The sequence below is a fragment of the Leguminivora glycinivorella genome, chromosome 24, assembly GCF_023078275.1.
Source record: "Leguminivora glycinivorella isolate SPB_JAAS2020 chromosome 24, LegGlyc_1.1, whole genome shotgun sequence".
Lineage (NCBI taxonomy): Eukaryota > Metazoa > Arthropoda > Insecta > Lepidoptera > Tortricidae > Leguminivora > Leguminivora glycinivorella.
The window spans coordinates 12,003,634-12,024,406 of record NC_062994.1 but is presented as its reverse complement, the minus strand read 5'-3'; the positions used below and the strand labels follow the sequence as shown (position 1 = coordinate 12,024,406).

Genomic DNA, 20,773 nt, shown 5'->3' with positions numbered 1-20,773 from the left:
CATGCCACATTTTGTGGACCCCCTACCTAGACGGTGTGATGTAATTAATGGATGAGCCCTAGGCCACCGTACCTTCTTCTATATGGTTCTGAGGTACGTTTTTTTTTAGACTGTAGCTGTCTATACGGAGTTACATATGGTTTTGATATTACTTACCTTTCTTTCTCATTGACGCTACTAGTTATCTTAGAGGTGCTAGCAGCTTCATTGATACTGTAGTTTAATCTCCAGAGCATGTCCCGATAGTTCGAGTCAAATAATTCCCGAATTCTGGTTGTACCTGTGGAAAACAAGCAGTTATTTTGTGGGATCTAAGAAAAACTATAATGCAGGTTCGAATATAGAAACCACCACGGCAGATTTAAAGACGTTTATTGTCAAGAAAACCGAACGACAGTAAATATTACACAAACAGTAAGGCAAGCGTTAGCTAAAACTAAGAAATGGAAAAAACTAAAAGCAATGAGTTGAATGCGTCACAGTAAATATTAACAAAACAGTACGGCAAGCTAGTACCAAAAGTGAGAAATAAGAAAGCTAAACAATAAGCAACAAGCGTAAATTATTATTGTGCAAATATTAACATTAAACAATGTTAGCAAATGAGAAAACTAACTATAAAAAAGTTTACAAGAGAATATAATAATACAGTGCAAGTATAACTTTAACAAAGCTAAGCGTTTCGAAAATCAAACATGCGCAAAAACAAAGCAACAGAGTTTAACTAATAATTTTACTTTAACAATTAAGCGACAAGCTAAACTTAGCATTTACAACTAAAACTATAACATATTACAACTTACGGTTCTTATACTAATATGCATACGAAACGTAGTGCAATGCCAAACAGATATCCCGTGCTACGGAAGTATCGCTCAGCGCAACTACACCTAAGTACAAAGTGTACGTCCTAGCACTTAGAAAAATACCTCGCGGCTGACCGGCACGTACCGTGCTACGGAAGCAATACCGGGCGGTCGCGATGCTTAGCTCGTCAAGTCAGCTACTCCGTCCCATGTCAATGTGATCGGATCGCTGCGCGAGACCAACTGAGCGAGCGCCGGCCGCGCGGTGGCTTATAAAGGCCTGGCGCGGGCGAACGAGCGGGCTGCGCGCGCGCGGGGTAAGGCGGGTTACTAGTACCGGGCTCATTGAGGAGCGCTTATCGCTCATATTTTTACTACGCGCGGTGGTTTCTGTTTACGTTGCATTATAATCTCCCCCTCTGGCTCCGAAGACGTCTCGGCGAGGAAGCCAGATTATCTTGTTGACGGGGTTGACGTTGACGACCACGCGGGCGCGAAGTGCATTGGGGTGCTTCCTTGGCTGCAGGTTTCTTTGGAGGACGACCTCTTTTGCGGATTGGTATAGCAGGTAATGGCAGTGGGCTATCTTTATCGCATTGGTATGGGCGCAATGCTGAGGCGTGATACAATCCAATACTACAGTCAGGATGGCTAGGGTCGGCAATATGGAAGGAACTTGGTCCATGGCTGCTGAGGATCGTATATGGACCATCTCTTCGAGGTGCGAACTTTGCACTAAATCCTTGAGCGGTTTTACTGACGGCATGAGTTTCTACCATCACTCGATCTCCAGGCTTATAATTTGGACAATTTCTTCTACTCTTGTCGACGTATTCTTTTCTCTTCTCTTCCTTCATTTCTTGAACTTCTCTTACTCGTTTCAATGTTTCAGCTAGAGTTAGTAACTTCGGTGTTATTTCCGGTATGAAGTTTTCTGACAGTATAATCTCTCTTAGATCATGCTCATTGTCATCAAGGGTTCTCAACTCACGACCAAAGGTTAGATAAGCAGGTGAGTGGCCAGTGGTTGAACCTGTCGCAGTGTTCATTGCGAAACGAATACTCGGTAGCTGCTCAGACCAGATACGATGATTGTCACCTACGAGTATGGCTAATTGCGTCTTCAGATCTCTGTTTTTCCTTTCAACAGGATTCGTTTCAGGGTGGTACACGGGAGTAAACGCATGCTTAATCTTGAGGACATACGTTACTTGTTGCATTACAGCGCTGACAAATTGGGTACCGTTGTCACTAATCATCCTTCTTGGCATTCCATAGCGCAAGAAGATCTCGTTGATAAGTGCCATTGCGCAAGCTTCCGCTGTTGCACTCTCTAGTGCAAATAGTTCAACCCAACGAGTACACAAGTCTTCGACTATCAAAATCCACGATTTGCCATCAGATGATGTCGGTAACGGGCCAAACAAATCAAAGGCAATTACTTCAAACCTCTTGTTCATAGCTGTGGTCTGGAGTAGTCCAGCTGGCTTCATGTTAGAAGGCTTATATCTTTGGCACGGTATGCAGTTGCGGACGTAATTTTCGATGTCCTTTCTCATGCCTTTCCAAAAGTATCTCATACTGATACGATTATAGGTTTTCTCTGCTCCGTAGTGTCCTGCTGTAGGCTCGTCATGGTAAACAGAGATAACATCTTTCTGCTCTTGTACTGGAACAACAAGCTGACTATTTTCAGCGTCACTGTCGGGGTTATATCTGTACAATATACCGTTGTTCATGATATATCCTTTATGACTCCAGTATCTTGCATCTTCTACTGAGCTTCCTTCTAAAGCTGTAATAATTTTCTTTATATCTTCATCTTTCAACTGTTTCTCTCTTATCTCTTTTGGACTTTTCGTAGGTGCATCTACTACAACGCTACATATTCCACAACTCTCTTTGTTGTCCATATCACAGTTAGGACGTGACAACATATCAGCAACAACATTAGTCCGACCTGGTATATATTTTATAGTTAAGTCGAATGGCTGCAACTGTAGAGCCCATCTGGCTAATCTACCGGTTGGAGATTTTAGCGTCATAAGCCATCTCAAAGCTTGATGATCAGTCATGATCGTAATCTTCGTACCTTCTATATATCCACGGAATTTGTTTACTGCCCAAACGACGCTCAAAGCTTCTCGTTCAGTAGTCGAGTAGTTGCGCTCTGCCTGATTTAACAACCGACTAGCGTATTCCACGGGATGCTCTTGTTCTCCCTCCCCCTGCACTAAAACTGCACCGATGGCATAGCTGCTGGCATCTGATTTGATTATATAAGGCTTAGAATCATCAGCCTGTGCCAAAACGGGAGCTGAAACAAGAAGTTTCTTTAAAGTCTCAAACGCAGTCTGCTGTTCGCTTGTCCAAGTCCACTCTGTGTTCTTCTTTGTCAAACGTGTGAGAGGCTCAGCAACTTTAGCGAAGTTTGGCACGAATCTTCGGTACCAAGAGCAGGTTTGTATAAAAGACAGTAAGTGTTTAAGGTTAGAAGGCGCGGGCATCTTTAAAATAGAACTGATCTTGTCTGAATCGAGTTCCAGTCCATCCGCTGTAATATAGTGGCCAAGATACTTTATCTTTGCGACGCAGAAGTTGCACTTTTCTCTATTCGCTGTTAAGTTGTACTCCTTTAAACGAGCGAATACATCTTGAAGATCTTTTAAATGTTGCTCAAACGATGTTGACATGATAATAAGATCGTCGAGATAAACTAAGAGTTTTATATGACTCAGTGATATACGGAAACCATCCATAAGCCTCTGAAATGTGGCTGGGGCGTTCCGGAGTCCAAATGGCATACGGAGAAACAAATACATGCCAAATGGCGTGACAAAGCTAGTTTTAGCTTGATCTTCGTCTTTAACTTTGATTTGCCAATAGCCAGCACGCAAGTCTATGGTAGACATGAAAGGCGTTCGTTTAGCGTTGTGCAAAAGGTCATCAATACGAGGCAAGGGATACACGTCAGGTGTTGTGATAGCGTTTAATTGTCTATAATCAACGCAAACTCTAGTTCCTCCATCCTTCTTAGGAACCATAACAACAGGTGCGGACCATGGTGACTGGCATGGCTTGATTATCCCTTCTTCAAGCATTTTGCTGACTTCCGCTCTCAAAATTTCAGTTTTTGCTGGCGGTAAGCGATACGGTGGTACAGAGATGGGTCTATGACTTCCAGTGTCGATGACATGCTCTGTATGCGTCGTTGGTTTTCCGTTTGGAATAAAAATGTCTTCGTGTTGACTTATCAACTCGTTCAACTGCTGATCCTCCTCGAGACTGAGAACTCGTTCAGCTACGTCAATAGAGGCAATATCTGTGCTCGGAGTTCCAAAAAGGTTTCTGGAAACAGGCGATAACTCTATGTCATCTTCGTCAATAGCTCTCATCGCATCACGCTTCAAGACATCTATGATAGGAGAGTATCCATCGAGCAGAATGTTACGTTGACGTTTAGGTGGAGTGCGCAGTTCAATTGGTATTAGAGGTCCATAATTCTTAAGAATCTCTTCAGGTGGTAGCTGGCTAGAACTCATGCTTTGAACAGAGGTAGAAGGGGCTTCATCAGCTAGTTGTGGCTCAAGCTGTCGCTTAACGGCCATCTTTGGGGAAACAGTCAACCCAATACTGAAGGACGGTCCATATGGACGCTCAAGACTCATTTCAGTCGTTGATGTAGACTTCTTCGGAGTCGTACACTTCTCTGGAAGTGATAAAGTTGGAGAGAGTAGTTCTGGCAACGAAACTTCAGATACTACTTGGCTAATAAGAGTTTCTCCTATATCTTCCATCATCAAGTCGAAAACTTTGGATGGCTCATCTAAAAATCGACATGTGAGCTGGGGAATGTTCACAACCATCAGAGAGTCGGTTATATAGTCAACCCCTAGGTAAGTTTTCGTATTACTGGGTCCTGGTAGTACAACCAGTAAAGTGGGTACGGCTTTACCATACACACATATAGGAACAGTGATGGTGTGAACGTCTTGCATCTTCGGTACACCATCTGCGAGGGTTATATATCTCCTTTCTTGCTTAAACTTGTATCCCTCGTCTGTAAGTCTTCGATACAACTGATATGAGCAGACACTGGATTTCGCACATGTGTCAACATAGCCAATTGATTCTATGTTATCAATCTTGATAGGAACTGTAGGCCTTCGGTGTGTTCCGGATAAGTTAATTGAGCAGATTTCCTCTAACTTAACTTTCTCAGTATTGCACTTCGGACACCGACTTCGGACAACGCCTGGCTCACCACAACCGTAACACTTGAATTTTGGCTTTGCAGGGTCCAAAGGAGTAATCGACGACGTCGTTGATTGACTAGGCTTTGCTTCTGGTTTCTCAGTAGCCTGTTCGTTCCTTCGTAATAGCTTTCTGCAAACGTCAGCTGTGTGACCTGGTATTCTACAGTAATTACAGCGTGACTTCAATTTTGTGTTGTGACTGGCTACTGGTTTGTCCATCTTCGCCGCTTTTTCACTTAAACTGCGTTCAACATGTCTGGCCTTTTCAGATAACTCTTTAAAAGTAGTTATTGTGTCTCTGTTTATTTTATCCCTGATCTCAAAACGTAATTGTCCAAAAACCATATCTATCTCGAGTTGCTCTGTGAACCGAGGTGATGGTAACTGTGCAATAAGTGCTCGCTTCTTTTGTATAAAAATCTCTGTTGGAGTATTCTTGTCTTGCTTAATCTCAATGATATCCTGTAGGATTGCATAGGTAGGCTTCTTTGGTGCGTAAGCGTGTCGTAAGCGATTTTCAAACTCCTTCCAAGTATCTATCTCATGCTTAACACCTTGCCACCAAACTGCAGCATCGTCTTGTAATATCAAGGGTAGCCCCTCGAGGATTGCGCTATCTTCTAACTCTTCAACTTGCATAAAGGTAGAAACGCCTGATATGAACGCTTCCACTGCTGTAGGGCTTCGAGTGCCATTGAATCTTGCGGGACATTTGCTAAGTAATGTTTTCTTTTTGCTACTGCTACCAACCGCTTGTAGAAGTTCCCTGAACTGTTCTGTCGTTAGACTCATTATTTGTGAAGTCTCCGTCGGAGACGTGCCGGTTGACATCTCTAGCTTGACGTCCTTGACGACCTTCGTCTTGATGGATTTCTCAACAGTCCTAGGTCTTAAGTTATACCGTTTGGCCTCCACGGCTGGGCGCCAGATTATAATGCAGGTTCGAATATAGAAACCACCACGGCAGATTTAAAGACGTTTATTGTCAAGAAAACCGAACGACAGTAAATATTACACAAACAGTAAGGCAAGCGTTAGCTAAAACTAAGAAATGGAAAAAACTAAAAGCAATGAGTTGAATGCGTCACAGTAAATATTAACAAAACAGTACGGCAAGCTAGTACCAAAAGTGAGAAATAAGAAAGCTAAACAATAAGCAACAAGCGTAAATTATTATTGTGCAAATATTAACATTAAACAATGTTAACAAATGAGAAAACTAACTAAAAAAGTTTACAGGAGAATATAATAATACAGTGCAAGTATAACTTTAACAAAGCTAAGCGTTTCGAAAATCAAACATGCGCAAAAACAAAGCAACAGAGTTTAACTAATAATTTTACTTTAACAATTAAGCGACAAGCTAAACTTAGCATTTACAACTAAAACTATAACATATTACAACTTACGGTTCTTATACTAATATGCATACGAAACGTAGTGCAATGCCAAACAGATATCCCGTGCTACGGAAGTATCGCTCAGCGCAACTACACCTAAGTACAAAGTGTACGTCCTAGCACTTAGAAAAATACCTCGCGGCTGACCGGCACGTACCGTGCTACGGAAGCAATACCGGGCGGTCGCGATGCTTAGCTCGTCAAGTCAGCTACTCCGTCCCATGTCAATGTGATCGGATCGCTGCGCGAGACCAACTGAGCGAGCGCCGGCCGCGCGGTGGCTTATAAAGGCCTGGCGCGGGCGAACGAGCGGGCTGCGCGCGCGCGGGGTAAGGCGGGTTACTAGTACCGGGCTCATTGAGGAGCGCTTATCGCTCATATTTTTACTACGCGCGGTGGTTTCTGTTTACGTTGCATTATAAAACTCTTATAAAAAAAAACTTTAGACTGGGATTCGAAACCCTGACACCTGCGATGTGCTTGCGAATATTAAACCGACCTCTTACGACTAAAACAGGCATCAGGCATGGTGGTTTTCGATAACGGAGGACGCTGGTTCGTATCCAGCTTTGGACACTTGGAGGCCTTGGTCATTTTTAGGGTTCCGTAGTCAACTAGGAACCCTCATAGTTTCGCCATGTCTGTCTGTCCGTCCATCCGTCCGTCCGTCCGCGGATAATCTCAGTAACCGTTAGCACTAGAAAGCTGAAATTTGGTACCAATATGTATATCAATCACGCCAACAAAGTACAAAAATAAAAAATGGAAAAATATGTTTTATTAGGGTACCTCCCATACATGTAAAGTGGGGGCTGATTTTTTTTTCATTCCAACCCCAACGTGTGACATATTGTTGGATAGGTATTTAAAAATTAATAAGAGTTTACTAAGATCATTTTTTGATAATATTAATATTTTCGGAAATAATCACTCCTAAAGGAAAAAAAAGTGCGTCCCCCCCCCCCTCTAACTTTTGAACCATATGTTTAAAAAATCACAAAAGTAGAACTTTATAAAGACTTTCTAGGAAAATTGTTTTGAACTTGATAGGTTCAGTAGTTTTTGAGAAAAATACGAAAAACTACGGAACCCTACACTGAGCGTGGCCCGACACGTAGGTATATGACATTTTATTTCAGTTAATATCTATTATATCTAAATATATAATACTAAATTTTAACTTCTGATTAGCAGAAACGTCTGCAATCGATGCCGTTAGGCTTAGAATAAATTTAAAAGTGGAAAATGTCTGCCTTGGAAGTGGAGACTTGAACTCCAGAGGCCGTGAGTTCAAGTCTCACCCAAGGCAGACATTTTCCACTTTTAAATTTATTCTAAGCCTAACGGCATCGATTGCAGACGTTTCTGCTAATCAGAAGTTAAAATTTAGCATGGTTAGCGCATCGTAACTGGTGAATTTCCAATATGACTTGGAACTCCGGTTGCCGTTTAAGAAGTTTAACACTCTTACGGTAGATGTCGCTACGGGTCCCATTGACCTTAGTAGTGGAAAATTTCGCTGGCTTGGTTGAGGTCTTGGTGGCTCAGTTGGCAGAGCGCTGGAGTATCTATCCAGAGGCCGTGAGTTCAAGTCTCACCCAAGGCAGACATTTTCCACTTTTAAATTTATATAATACTAGTTAGGATTCTTAGTATAACATGGCTTAAGACGTAAGATTGTAACAAATGCGTTTTAATACATTTTTTATCATGTATTAAAACGCATGGAAACATTCAGATACTTTAGTCTTACGTCCTCTGGCATTTCATTAATTCTACCTTAGAAAAACATAAAATTTACCTACCTTAGAAAAATTTTCTTGTGATACTTGTCGCAAAAATGCCCTAACGACCCAGCCACGACATTGGTCTAAGCGCGAGAGCGGTTAGCGGCAACCATACGTGCGAATGAAGAGTCTCATCGCTGTGTCTCGCTCCAATATATGGCTGCTGATCACTGCTGTCGCGCTTAGACCAATGTCGTGGCTGAGCCGTAACATACCTGCCAATTGTCTAATATTCTTGACAAACAGTATCTGTTCCCCGGTAAGCTGACAGAAAGTCCAACTGGCAATGGTGGCGTCGTCCGCGAAATGCGTTAAATCTTTAACGGTCTCTTTGAAGAAGTCCTCTGTGATGTTTGTGAGCAGTTCCAACGGTGGGAGCGGTGAAGATTCGGTGTCTCTGAAAAAGTTGGATTATTATTTAATGCATTGCAAAAAAAATGACTTGGTCGCATTCTATCCACGCTGGCAGGATTACACACGTCACAGGGTTGAGTGGTTTGCCCAGCAGTGGGACACTACACCAGGCTAGTAAAAAAAAATATTAAAAAAAAACTGATACCGATTACCGGTATTGTCGGTCAATAAAGTAATACCGGTATTGTCGGTAAACAGATACCGGTATTGACCGACAATAACTGTTTTAGTGTTTCACCATGTATTTGGTAAACATAGACATGTGTTTTTAAATGGTTTATCGCATTTTTATATAGAAAACTTGATTTTATCGAAATATGAACATTTCTGGTAGGTACATTTTCTGCAGCTCTGGGGCCCATTTCTCGAAAGGTACAAGTCTTGTAACACAAGTGTGTTTCCATGGAAACCCATACGATTTGACAGTTCGCGCACTTGTAATACCTTTCGAGAAACGGGCCCCAGATCTCAATGTTAGATCAACATTTCTTCTAAAAAAGTTGATGAAATAATTACTGGCAAAAAGAAAATGTAGAAAATACTTACGCTGATGTAGAAATGGCACTGGCAGATTTTTGGCGTTTAATCCATGTTATACTTCTGAAATAATAAAATAAGGTGAAACGATACGTCCAAGAAGAAAAAGTATTTCTGCTCCAAATTTTGTACCTACTTTAAAAATATTTTAACACTATACACCGTGGGCCTGAATAACCCGAAAGATTTTAACAAGCAAAAAATATCATAATTATGACTTTTGGGCATTTCTCAGAGCGTTTCAACTTTTTTGATTTCGGTGGCAAATAGAAGTGGCGAACCCCGTAAGCGTAGCGTGAGTTTCTGGTAGAAATCCGCGACTTCTATTTTAATTGACAAAATTTCATGTGACTCTTACAGGATTCACGTAAAAATGTTGCCACCGAAATCAAAAAAAATTAAACGCTCTGAGAAATGCCCTTTTGTCATTTTTGGAGAAAATATTTTTTTAGATTTTATAAAACTTTTGGCATGCATTAGATAAATCATAACCAAAAAATAAAGCTTAGGTTTTTTTATAAGTAACTCTTTCTAATATCATTTAATTAACATGCCAAGACTAGAATAGAATACAGTAACAGAGTGGTGTAAATTCGTCTAAATGCGTTATTGCCTGAGTTATGTAAAACCATAGATTAAATATAAGAAAAGCTACAAGACATTTTTTTTGTGGCGCCATCTATGTGTGGTGTAGTGTATGCGCGTTCATAGACGGTCACATTTTAATGTATGGAATGGTATGATCTTCTTATATTTCTATGGTATAACCACAAAATTAAAATTTTGAAAAAACTCCCGACCGCGACATAGTGGACCGTTTTTCATGAAACATGGCTAAGAACACTCCCGACTAACTCAGCATTCAGACAAAAAAAACTAAATCAAAATCGGTTCATCCGTTCGGGAGCTACGATGCCACAGACAGACACACACACAGACAAAAAGACAGACAGACAGACAGATAGACAGACAGACAGACAGACAGACACGTCAAACTTATAACACCCCTTCGTTTTTGCGTCGGGGGTTAAAAACAGTTTTAGAGAAACATTTAATTATCTCTGACTCTGAGCCAAATCCGGATAATCTCATAATGAATGACATTATAGTCTCTAAATGTGGTGAGGAATTAGTATTTTATTTTATACAATCGTGATATAATACAAAGCTTTTCAGTCGAGTACCGTTTTTAGGCCACGAAGCTTGCTGAGTGGCCTAATAGTACGGTACGAGAGTGGAAAGCTTGACTATATCACTATTGTATACAATAATTTTTCTATGAGTCATTATCTTCATCATCAATGGACGAAAAATATCATAATTCAAGTTAAAATTAATGTTAATGGCGTCGTTCACCGTTGTATCAACATCGAATTACTTGGCAACCAATTGTTTGTAATTTATTTGTGTGATGAGCACAGATATTTGTTCCCGAGTCATGGATGTTTTCTATGTATATAAGTATTTATATATTTATATATATCGTTGTCTGAGTACCCACAACACAAGCCTTCTTGAGCTTACCGTGGGCGTCAGTCAATCTGTGTAAGAATGTCCTATAATATTTATTTATTTATTTGTAATAACCGTCTGTGATTGGTCGATAACGCGATAGTTAAAAAAAAAGATGCAGAAAAATTTCCCGGTATCGCAAATTAGTATAGAACTTGTATGAAGTTTTATTTTTGAATTTTTTTCAGTTAACTTAAGTGAAGTGTAATGAAATATTATAGTTGACTAAGTGTCAAAGACTATCCAACACTGAAAAGTCAGCACTTAGTTAGTAGTTTAGTCTGTGGTGTCCTAATTGACAGATTAAAGTCGACGAGTAGAAAAAGACTGTTAGAATCTTTCAAGTTATTTAGGCCCAGGTTGTATAACTAACCTGTCTTTCTCAACGACGGTGTAAGTGAGTTCACAAGTGTGTCGCGCTCTCTTCACGATTCGATCCAGTTTCCACAACAAAATGCGGTATTTCGGCATGAACATGTCTCGCACCGATATGGTTCCTGTAATCCATATTTAATGTTATAAATGGGAAAGTGTGTGTGTCTCTTTGTTTGTCCGTCTTTCACGGCAAAACGGAGCGAGGAATTGACTTGATTTTTTAAATGGAGATAGTGACACAAGCTACTTTTTGTCCCTTATTTCTAACCCCCTACAAGTGGGGCATTTTCGCGAGAACAATCATAAAAATTGTTTTTTTCTAAGGTAGGTAAATATTACGGTTTTCCTACTCAGAATCACTTTGCAACCGCTATACAAAGTGTTTAAAAAAACTGGCCAAGAGCGTGTCGGGCCACGCTCAGTGTAGGGTTCCGTAGTTTTCCGTATTTTTCTCAAAAACTACTGAACCTATCAAGTTCAAAACAATTTTACTAGAAAGTCCTTATAAAGTTCTACTTTTGTGATTTTTTTCATATTTTTTAAACATATGGTTCAAAAGTTAGAGGGGGGGGGGACGCACTTTTTTTTCCTTTAGGAGCGATTATTTCCGAAAATATTAATATTATCAAAAAACGATCTTAGTAAACCCTTATTCATTTTTAAATACCTATCCAACAATATATCACACGTTGGGGTTGGAATGAAAAAAAATATCAGCCCCCACTTTACATGTAGGGGGGGTACCCTAATAAAACATTTTTTTCCATTTTTTATTTTTGCACTTTGTTGGCGTGATTGATATACATATTGGTACCAAATTTCAGCTTTCTAGTGCTAACGGTTACTGAGATTATCCGCGGACGGACGGACGGACGGACGGACGGACGGACGGACGGACGGACGGACGGACGGACGGACGGACGGACGGACAGACATGGCGAAACTATAAGGGTTCCTAGTTGACTACGGAACCCTAAAAATGGTAGCGAAGTGGAAAAATTAAATTTGGGACGCTTTTTTTACATAGTAGGATCGAAAGGGCTCGTGATTCTGAGTAGGAAAAACCAAATTTACCTATTAAAAAAAAAAACTTTTTTTACGAAAATGCCCAGTCAGAACGAAGGTTCAAATGCTTTAATCCTGTGTCGAGAGATGGCAGTCATACACTGTGACTACACAGTTTTATTTGGACAGTAACTCTATATAACTGATCCATCTTCTTTGGTATTATGAAAATTAAACTGACCTGCAAATGATAGAACCTCCTTCACAAACTCGATCTCTCCTTCCGAAAGCTGACTAAATGTCTTCATCTTGCAGTTCTCATTGTCCGCAAAGTCTGCAGACAATTATTAATAATAATCTAATGTTTATTATTTATCTTTTGTGACTCACGCGACATATTTCAGAGAACCTAAGTCACAGGTCCTCATTTTCAAGCACTGTCAGTCTATCACTGCTCATACTATTGAAAACAGATACTTATCTACGTGTTTTGAAACATTTCGAGCGTGTGACTAAGAATCTGTAAAATGAGGTACAACTTATAAAAAATAAGATTTCTTAGGTGACCTGAAATAGGCTCATTTCATCAGCTTCTTTTTAAGAACTGTCAAAACGAATTTCAACGTCTTGCTAATATGGAATTAATATGAAATCGAATTGAGTGACGTCACGGTTACTTTATATATAGTCATACTCGTAATGAAAAAAAAGCTGCACTTTTAGATGGAAGCAAGTAGCTTTGCATGGTGATATGAATTTTAAAAACCCATAGGTACCTATATCGACATTGTACAACTTGTCCGTCGTTTTTTGCTACGCTCGGCTCCTAAGGGATGAAATTCCGATATCTTCGGAAAAAATCGTTTACTATGATGTCTACTATCACCATGCAAAGCGGCTTCCTTCCATCTAAAAGTGCAGCTTTTGGCCAAAAATCCTCCATAACAAGTATGACTAATATTTCTACCTCACTTATTAAATAGAAATTGGATTTAAAAATAACTTTATCTGATGCTTCATTTCGTACATGGTATAAAATATTTCAACTAGAGTCAAGTTCCCTATAAATGCAATATACTAGGAGAAAAGTAACCACGACTGGAATCGAACCAGCGTGCACTCCACCAATTATCGCGGCAAGTGGTGGAGTTCTTGGGTAAGAAAAGAAAAGAAAATAAAGAAAAAAAAAACAGTATTACTAAAACTACAAACGTACAATGGATTGATAAGTTTATCACGAAATGGTCCCGTCTCAGCATAATGCTGACCCGGAGGTCAGCGCTGATCTTCCGACGAGACCATTTGTGAGACCACGAACGCAGCCGCGCGACACAGCCCCATCGTAACAGGCTAGTTTCCTACTAGTCAAATCAGCTTCTTTTTAAGAACTGTCAAAACGATTTGCTAATATGGAATTACTATGAAAAACTGAGGAGTGACGTCACGGACAATTCATTTACTTTATATCTTTCTCTTTAACTTATTAAATAGAAATTATGTTTAAACATAACTACTGTCCATGTTTTTCTTCTAATAGGGAACTTGAATGCTCTTAAAATAAAATATTTTTATACCATGCACGAAATAAAGTATCAGATAATTATTAGAAAACTATTGACCGAAGTTATTTTTAATCGAATTTCTATTTAACTCAGGTAGAAATATATAAAGTAACAGAATTGACCGTGACGCATCGATCTAAACTACCTAGATGCACCATCACGGCTTAGAATGTGTCCGCAGCAAATTGTGCTTGAAAATGTTCTAAGCACAATTGGGCGGTCAGTAGCGCTTCATCCGCCGTGTCGGCAACATGCCTAAGTGCTCCGTAAAAAAGTGCAAAAATAACACCTTATATACGTTAAAAAAGGATGACGTATCGTATTTCAGGTAAGTAATTGTTAATAATTTTATAATGTTATGCATTTGTGGCCAAAATGGCTTCCTAACTTACTAAAAACATTTATTTTCTAGAATAATTGAAGTAAATTCCTTGATTTGGTCTCACGCAGTTTGTCTCTTTCTCTCGCGCTATACTAGTAATGAGCGGACGGCGACAAAAGATGGTTGAAGTGGAACATAGTTAAAAATGGAATGATGGAGTCGCTAATTTATATTTTTTGTAAAAGAAGCCTATTTCATATTAATAATGTATGTATTTATTTATTATTATGGACCAATAAGTCTGAAATAAATGATTTCAATTCAATAACATTAATACATATCTTATAAATTACTTTATGTTCCGTCGAGGAACAGAGATTTTTAGTTTTAATTTCTTTTCTTGATATAGTTAAATAGTTATTTCATTTTCATACATACAAGGCAACACAATTTTGAAAGAATACTTGTTTCCATGTATATGTAGCACAGTTTTTTGGAGCTGGCAATTACAGAAGTCCCAAAGCGACTTTCCGGTGCCCCACCACGCCACCTGGCGGATATATAGAAAAAACTCTCTCTTCGACCGTGCGAGCGCCATGATCTGCGCTCCCGTTATTACGAATTAAAAATAGTTATCGGTGCACCGGCGCGACACAAACGTGAAAATTGACATTTTAAGTGATATTCCGACCAGTGACCTAAGCTTCCGTTTATATGTGACAATCGTTTTAGTGTGAGGATTTTCCCAAAGTGTTTCCACGTGGCCCCACAAGCGCCTCTGGACAAATGTAAGTAGCCTCACCAATTAAACGCCGCTACATATAGTTTTTTGATCCGTTCGATCCGGATTTTTCTTTCTCACGTTGTGTTGCCCGTGTATTTTGCGGTATTACGTACCCATCATTCCAATTACATACGTTTGTAGTTCAATTTTTCATTGTAATTTCCGCCATCTTTGCTCACGGCAAAATGGTACCGAATCCTACAGACGGTGTCGAAACCGACACATCGTGTATGACACAAGATTTATTCGAGCGAGATCTAATTCTCGACGAATTAAAACGAACATTACAGTTCGCAGCAACGAATATAGAACAATTTCGTTCAAGAACTTCCGATTTAACAGCGCACCAGCGAAAGTTTACCAAAATTCAAACTAAGATCGAAAAGGCATTAATTAAGTCTAATAGCTTCAACAAAGAAGCCAACATTAAGATTCGAAATGATTTCAACGATTTATATTACGCGATAGTTACGCATTTAAATAACCTAAAGGAGGTAGATGTAGAAAAGCGGCGAGCGAGCCGCATTCCTGTGCCTAGCCAACACGACACGTTTATGAACGACCGTCGAAACTTGCCTAAATTGTCGCTTCCTGAATTTCACGGTGAACCTACGGGCTGGCCCGCCTTTTTCGACTTATTTCAATCGTTGGTCCACAACAACAATGCCTACACTGACGCGGAAAAGTTTAGGTATTTACTACTTTCGGTTAAAAACGAACCATTTAATTTAATTAAATCAATTCCCATAACGGAAAGTAATTATTCAATTGCGATCGATGTTCTAAAATCCCGTTATGACAACAAACGCATTATTGCGTCACAACATCTAGATAAATTATTCGATATCGATTCTTGTTCCGCGCGCTCATCAGTTGTTGCTATGCGAAATTTGCTTAATGTTTACCACGAAAATATTAAAGCACTTGAAGTTTTGGAGTTTCCGGTTAAAGAATGGGACTTCGTTCTGTTAAATTTATTATTACGTAAAATTCCCGTTAATACGCGAAAAGAATATGAACGTTCTTTAACCAACCCAAGTGAAATACCTAAAGTCCAAACCTTAATTACATTCTTAGAGCGCGAACTTACGGCGGAACAGATGATTACAGTTTCCCACATACAGTCCACAAAAAATAATTCCTTAATTACAACAAATAAAAATAATTTAAATTCAAATCAAATTACACCTAAACGGGTTTTAATTACGAATACGTCAGACCAAACTCGACCGTATGTCGATACGAATAAGGTTCGATCTTGCGTGAAGTGCAAAGGCTTCCATTCACTTCACAAATGTTTAGAATTTTTAAATTTGTCTACTAAAGATAGATTCACATTTGTTCAAACAAATAACATTTGTTATAATTGTTTATGTTCCGGACATGACTTACGTAATTGTAAATCAAGTTTTAAGTGTCGTAAGTGCAATAAGAAGCACCACACCTTAATTCATTTAGATTCGGACCTTACGCGTACGCGACCCTTCCCGGCGAACAATGAAGCCGCGGAACTAGTTGCCGTCTCGCTCGCTCTAACGGAGCAGTCGCAGCCCGGCGCGGGCGCTGTCCCGAGCCCATCAGCTGTTCACGGCGTGAATCAAAATAATCTAGGTTTAGGTACTGAGCCTCATACGGTGTTACTGTCAACTGCGTTGGTTGACCTTTATTACGAAGGTAATAAAATTGCTACAATTCGTTGTATGTTAGACGGGGGCTCACAAGCAGCTCTTATTACTGAATCGTGTATGCAACGATTAAATTTACCGCGACGAAATGTCAGCGAGCCGTTGGTAGGTGTCGGTGATTTACCGCTCAACCCTAGGGGTACCTTCGTGTGCTCAATTTCGCCCAAGGGCAAACAAAGTCCAAGTATTCCTTTGGAGGCTACTATTTTGTCAAAATTAACCCGTCAAATGCCTAGTGTACCACTAGCACCGTACGGGGAATGGCCTCATTTGCAAGGGCTCGCTCTAGCCGACCCTGAATTTCATAAACCTCAGCCGGTTGACATGATACTTGGCGAGGACATTTTCATGGATGTCATTCGCGAGGGTATAGTCAGGGGTAAACCTGGCACACCCACCGCAATCAATAGTGTATTTGGTTATTTACTAGGGGGTAAAGTCAACTTTACTTCTAATATTTCGACTCCACGCCATACTTGTTTTACGTCGTTCGACAACGACAATCTCGAGAAGTTTTGGGAGCTAGAGTCAGTTCCAGAGATGCGGAGTTACACTCCCGAAGAAAAGCTATGCGAATCCTTTTTCCAAAAGACGCATACGCGCGATGAGACAGGGCGATACATAGTTGCTCTGCCATTCAAGCCCGATGCACCGCCCCTCGGCGAGTCTCGGCAAATTGCTCTAGCACGTTTCCACAAACTGGAATACCGTCTAGAACGAAACCCCCAGCTGAAGGCGGAGTATCACGCGTGCCTCCAGGAGTATGTGGATCTTAACCACATGGAGCTCGCGGACGATAACCCCCGCTGGCGCGAGTTATTACATCCCGCACCACTCGGTGTCGAAGATTTCCGACACTACCCGAACTCGTGTTGTCTATGATGCTGGTTGTCGCACAACGAGTGGCTACGCGCTCAATGATGCGTTGCTAAAAGGGCCTAAGTTACACTTAGACATAGTAGATGTACTTCTAAAATTTCGAGTACATAAAGTTGCATTTTGTTCTGATATTAAACAAATGTATCGGAATATTCTTGTACGTGAGAGTGATAGGGACTTTCAGCGCATCCTGTGGCGCAAGTCGCCAGAGGAACCTCTGCGCGATTATAGGCTGCGTACCGTTACTTTTGGTATCAGTAGTTCCCCTTATCTCGCCTTGCGCACAATTAAACAGCTCGCGCATGACGAAGCCGAGCGTTTCCCGCTCGCCTCGCCAGTCCTCCTAAATGACGTGTTCGTCGACGATGTGGTGACCGGCGCAGATACCTTAGCCGAAGCCCTCAATCTGCAGCAGGAGCTGATAGGTATTTGTGCCACGGCCGGGTTCGAATTGCGAAAGTGGCAAAGTAACTCGCCAGCCATTCTCGCTGCCACGCGACCGACAGAGTTTCATGGTGAGCGGCGCGAAAATGTTCATTTTGCCGAAATGGAAAATGACAAAGGGGTCAAGGTCCTTGGACTTCAATGGAATCCAAGATCTGACGCATTTAGTTTCAAAGTTCAAAGTTCTTCGCAGGCCTGTACAAAGCGGGCGATTCTTTCCGAAATTGCAAAAATTTACGACCCCCTCGGGTTATTATCTCCGGTGACATTGTTTGCCAAACATTTAATTCAATTGCTATGGTTAGCCAAAATTTCCTGGGACTCAGAACCCCCTATCGATATTATTAACTCATGGACGAGTTTTATTAACGAGCTACCGCTCCTATCGCAAATTTCTTTTCCTCGTCATATTTTCAATACTGACGACTTCGATTCAATCGAAATTCACGGATTTGCCGACGCAAGCAAAATTGCATACGCAGCATGTGTTTATATACGTCTGACGGACAACACCGGGCGAGTTCAAACCTATTTAGTCATGGCTAAAAGTCGCGTTGCACCTCTTCGGGTATGCCTTACTATACCTAGAATGGAATTGATGGGTTGTGTAATCCTATCAAAATTAATTGAAAAAGTTATGCATCTTTACGGTGGTCACATTCACCCCGATCAAGTGTACGCATGGTCTGACAGTTCCGTCGTGCTCGCGTGGCTTCAGTCACCCCCGCACGAATGGAAAACGTTTGTCTCGAACCGCACTAGTGAGATTTTGTCCCGTGTCCCGGCGCGCTGTTGGCGTCACGTCCCGTCAGCTGATAACAGCGCTGACCCGGCGTCTCGCGGTCTGCTCCCCGCCGCGCTCGTACAAAATGACTTGTGGTTCCATGGTCCTACATGGCTCCAACAAAGTCGCGACTCCTGGCCTATACCAAAACCGGGGGTAAACACGAACGAGGAAAAACGCAATACACATGACTCGGCAAGTCTTAGTTATGCATGTGTGTCCACATTGCCTCCTTCCCCGGACGACGACACTCTTATAACGCGATTTTCGTCGCTAGGTAAATTAGTTCGCGTCACGGCAGTCATATTTCGTTTCTACAATAAATGCAGGAAACATAAACAAACATTCCCAAAGTACGTCACCGTACCAGAGTACAATTTTGCATTAAATCGACTAATATTGATTACACAACAAAAAGTGTTCGAAGACGACATTAAGAGGATTTCGTCAAATAAACTTCCGTCAATTCGTTTGCGGCGTCTCACGCCCATTATAGATAGGGATGGTTTGTTACGCGTCGGCGGACGTATTCACAAATCACTTTTACCTTTTGAATCAAAACATCAATTGATTTTACCTAAAAGACATCCTCTTACAAATCTTATCATTGACGATGCGCATATAAAGGAACTACATGCCGGTTCGCAGTGCGTGCAAAACTCGCTCTTACAGCGATACTGGATTATCTCTGGTCGTGATATTGTTCGCCTCCGCGTACATCGTTGTATCAAATGCTTCCGCGCTCGACCGACTCGCTGCCAGCCGCGCATAGGAATGTTACCCTCGGTTCGGCTACGCCCCGCACGTGTGTTTAGTAAAACGTCTTGTGACTTTTGTGGGCCATTCTACGTACGCGCTAATAAGGTTCGTAATGCAAAAATAATAAAATGTTACGTTGCAGTTTTCGTATGTATGAGCGTTAAAGCTGTACATCTTGAGTTAGTTTCCGAACTTTCCACGGAAGGTTTTTTAGCTGCGTTGCGACGTTTCACGTCCCGTCGAGGATATTGTACGGATATATATACCGATTGCGGACGTAACTTTGTTGGTTGTAATAATTACCTTCAAGAGTTATATATTTTTTTACGTAATGATTCGGTCATGAGTGCCCTTAATCAACAAACTTTAAAACAAGGATTAACTTGGCATTTTCAACCACCTTATGCTAGTCATTTCGGTGGATTATTTGAAGCAGCTGTTAAGAGTTTCAAAACTCATTTACATCGCGTAATAGGTACACAAACGCAAACATATGATTGTATGCACACTTTGACGTGTCAAATCGAAGCTGTATTAAACAGTCGTCCGCTCTGCGTTCTAAGTTCGGACTCCGCGGATCCTTTACCTCTTACGCCGGCCCATTTCTTAATCGGTGAGCCCTTAACGGCCCTACCGGACGTTTCTCTGATAGACGAGAACCCTAATCGTCTTACACGTTGGCGCTGGATACAGCAAGCTGTCCAGCATTTCTGGCGTCGATGGAGTCGTGAATATCTCCATCAACTGCAACAAAGTACAAAGTGGCTGCAAGACCGCGGTCCCGCCGTTCGTGAAGGTACTGTTGTTGTGGTATGCGACGACCACCTGCCGCCGCTGCAGTGGAAACTCGCGCGCGTTCATGCTGTCCATCCGGGCAGCGATCAAGTTATTCGCGTCGTAACATTGAAAAGCGGGAACACGTTGTTCAAACGACCTGTTGTGAAGGTCTGTCCCTTACCTTTAGAATAAACTTATACAATCGTTACGACTCTTAATGTTAAGTTAAATATAAGTTTCATAAAATATTTTGGTATACTTTCGTATGGTTTCTTTTTTTATTTTCTTTTAAAAGTCACTCCGTGTCTTTTAAGGTGAGCGGCATGTTCCGTCGAGGAACAGAGATTTTTAGTTTTAATTTCTTTTCTTGATATAGTTAAATAGTTATTTCATTTTCATACATACAAGGCAACACAATTTTGAAAGAATACTTGTTTCCATGTATATGTAGCACAGTTTTTGGAGCTGGCAATTACAGAAGTCCCAAAGCGACTTTCCGGTGCCCCACCACGCCACCTGGCGGATATATAGAAAAAACTCTCTCTTCGACCGTGCGAGCGCCATGATCTGCGCTCCCGTTATTACGAATTAAAAATAGTTATCGGTGCACCGGCGCGACACAAACGTGAAAATTGACATTTTAAGTGATATTCCGACCAGTGACCTAAGCTTCCGTTTATATGTG

At 41.0% G+C, this 20,773-nt stretch overlaps 1 protein-coding gene across 1 annotated transcript in view; it reads right to left on the bottom strand.

Annotated features, from left to right (window-relative positions):
- Positions 1 to 20,773, bottom strand: part of LOC125238537 — a 40,812-nt gene that overhangs the window by 12,559 nt on the left and 7,480 nt on the right. Inside the window, exons 5-9 of the mRNA XM_048145871.1 lie at positions 12,334 to 12,426; positions 11,086 to 11,209; positions 9,210 to 9,263; positions 8,465 to 8,646; positions 157 to 280 (exon numbers count right to left, since the gene is read on the bottom strand). Coding sequence (XP_048001828.1) covers positions 157 to 280; positions 8,465 to 8,646; positions 9,210 to 9,263; positions 11,086 to 11,209; positions 12,334 to 12,426 — 577 coding nt within the window. The remainder of the gene's footprint in view (positions 1 to 156; positions 281 to 8,464; positions 8,647 to 9,209; positions 9,264 to 11,085; positions 11,210 to 12,333; positions 12,427 to 20,773) is intronic.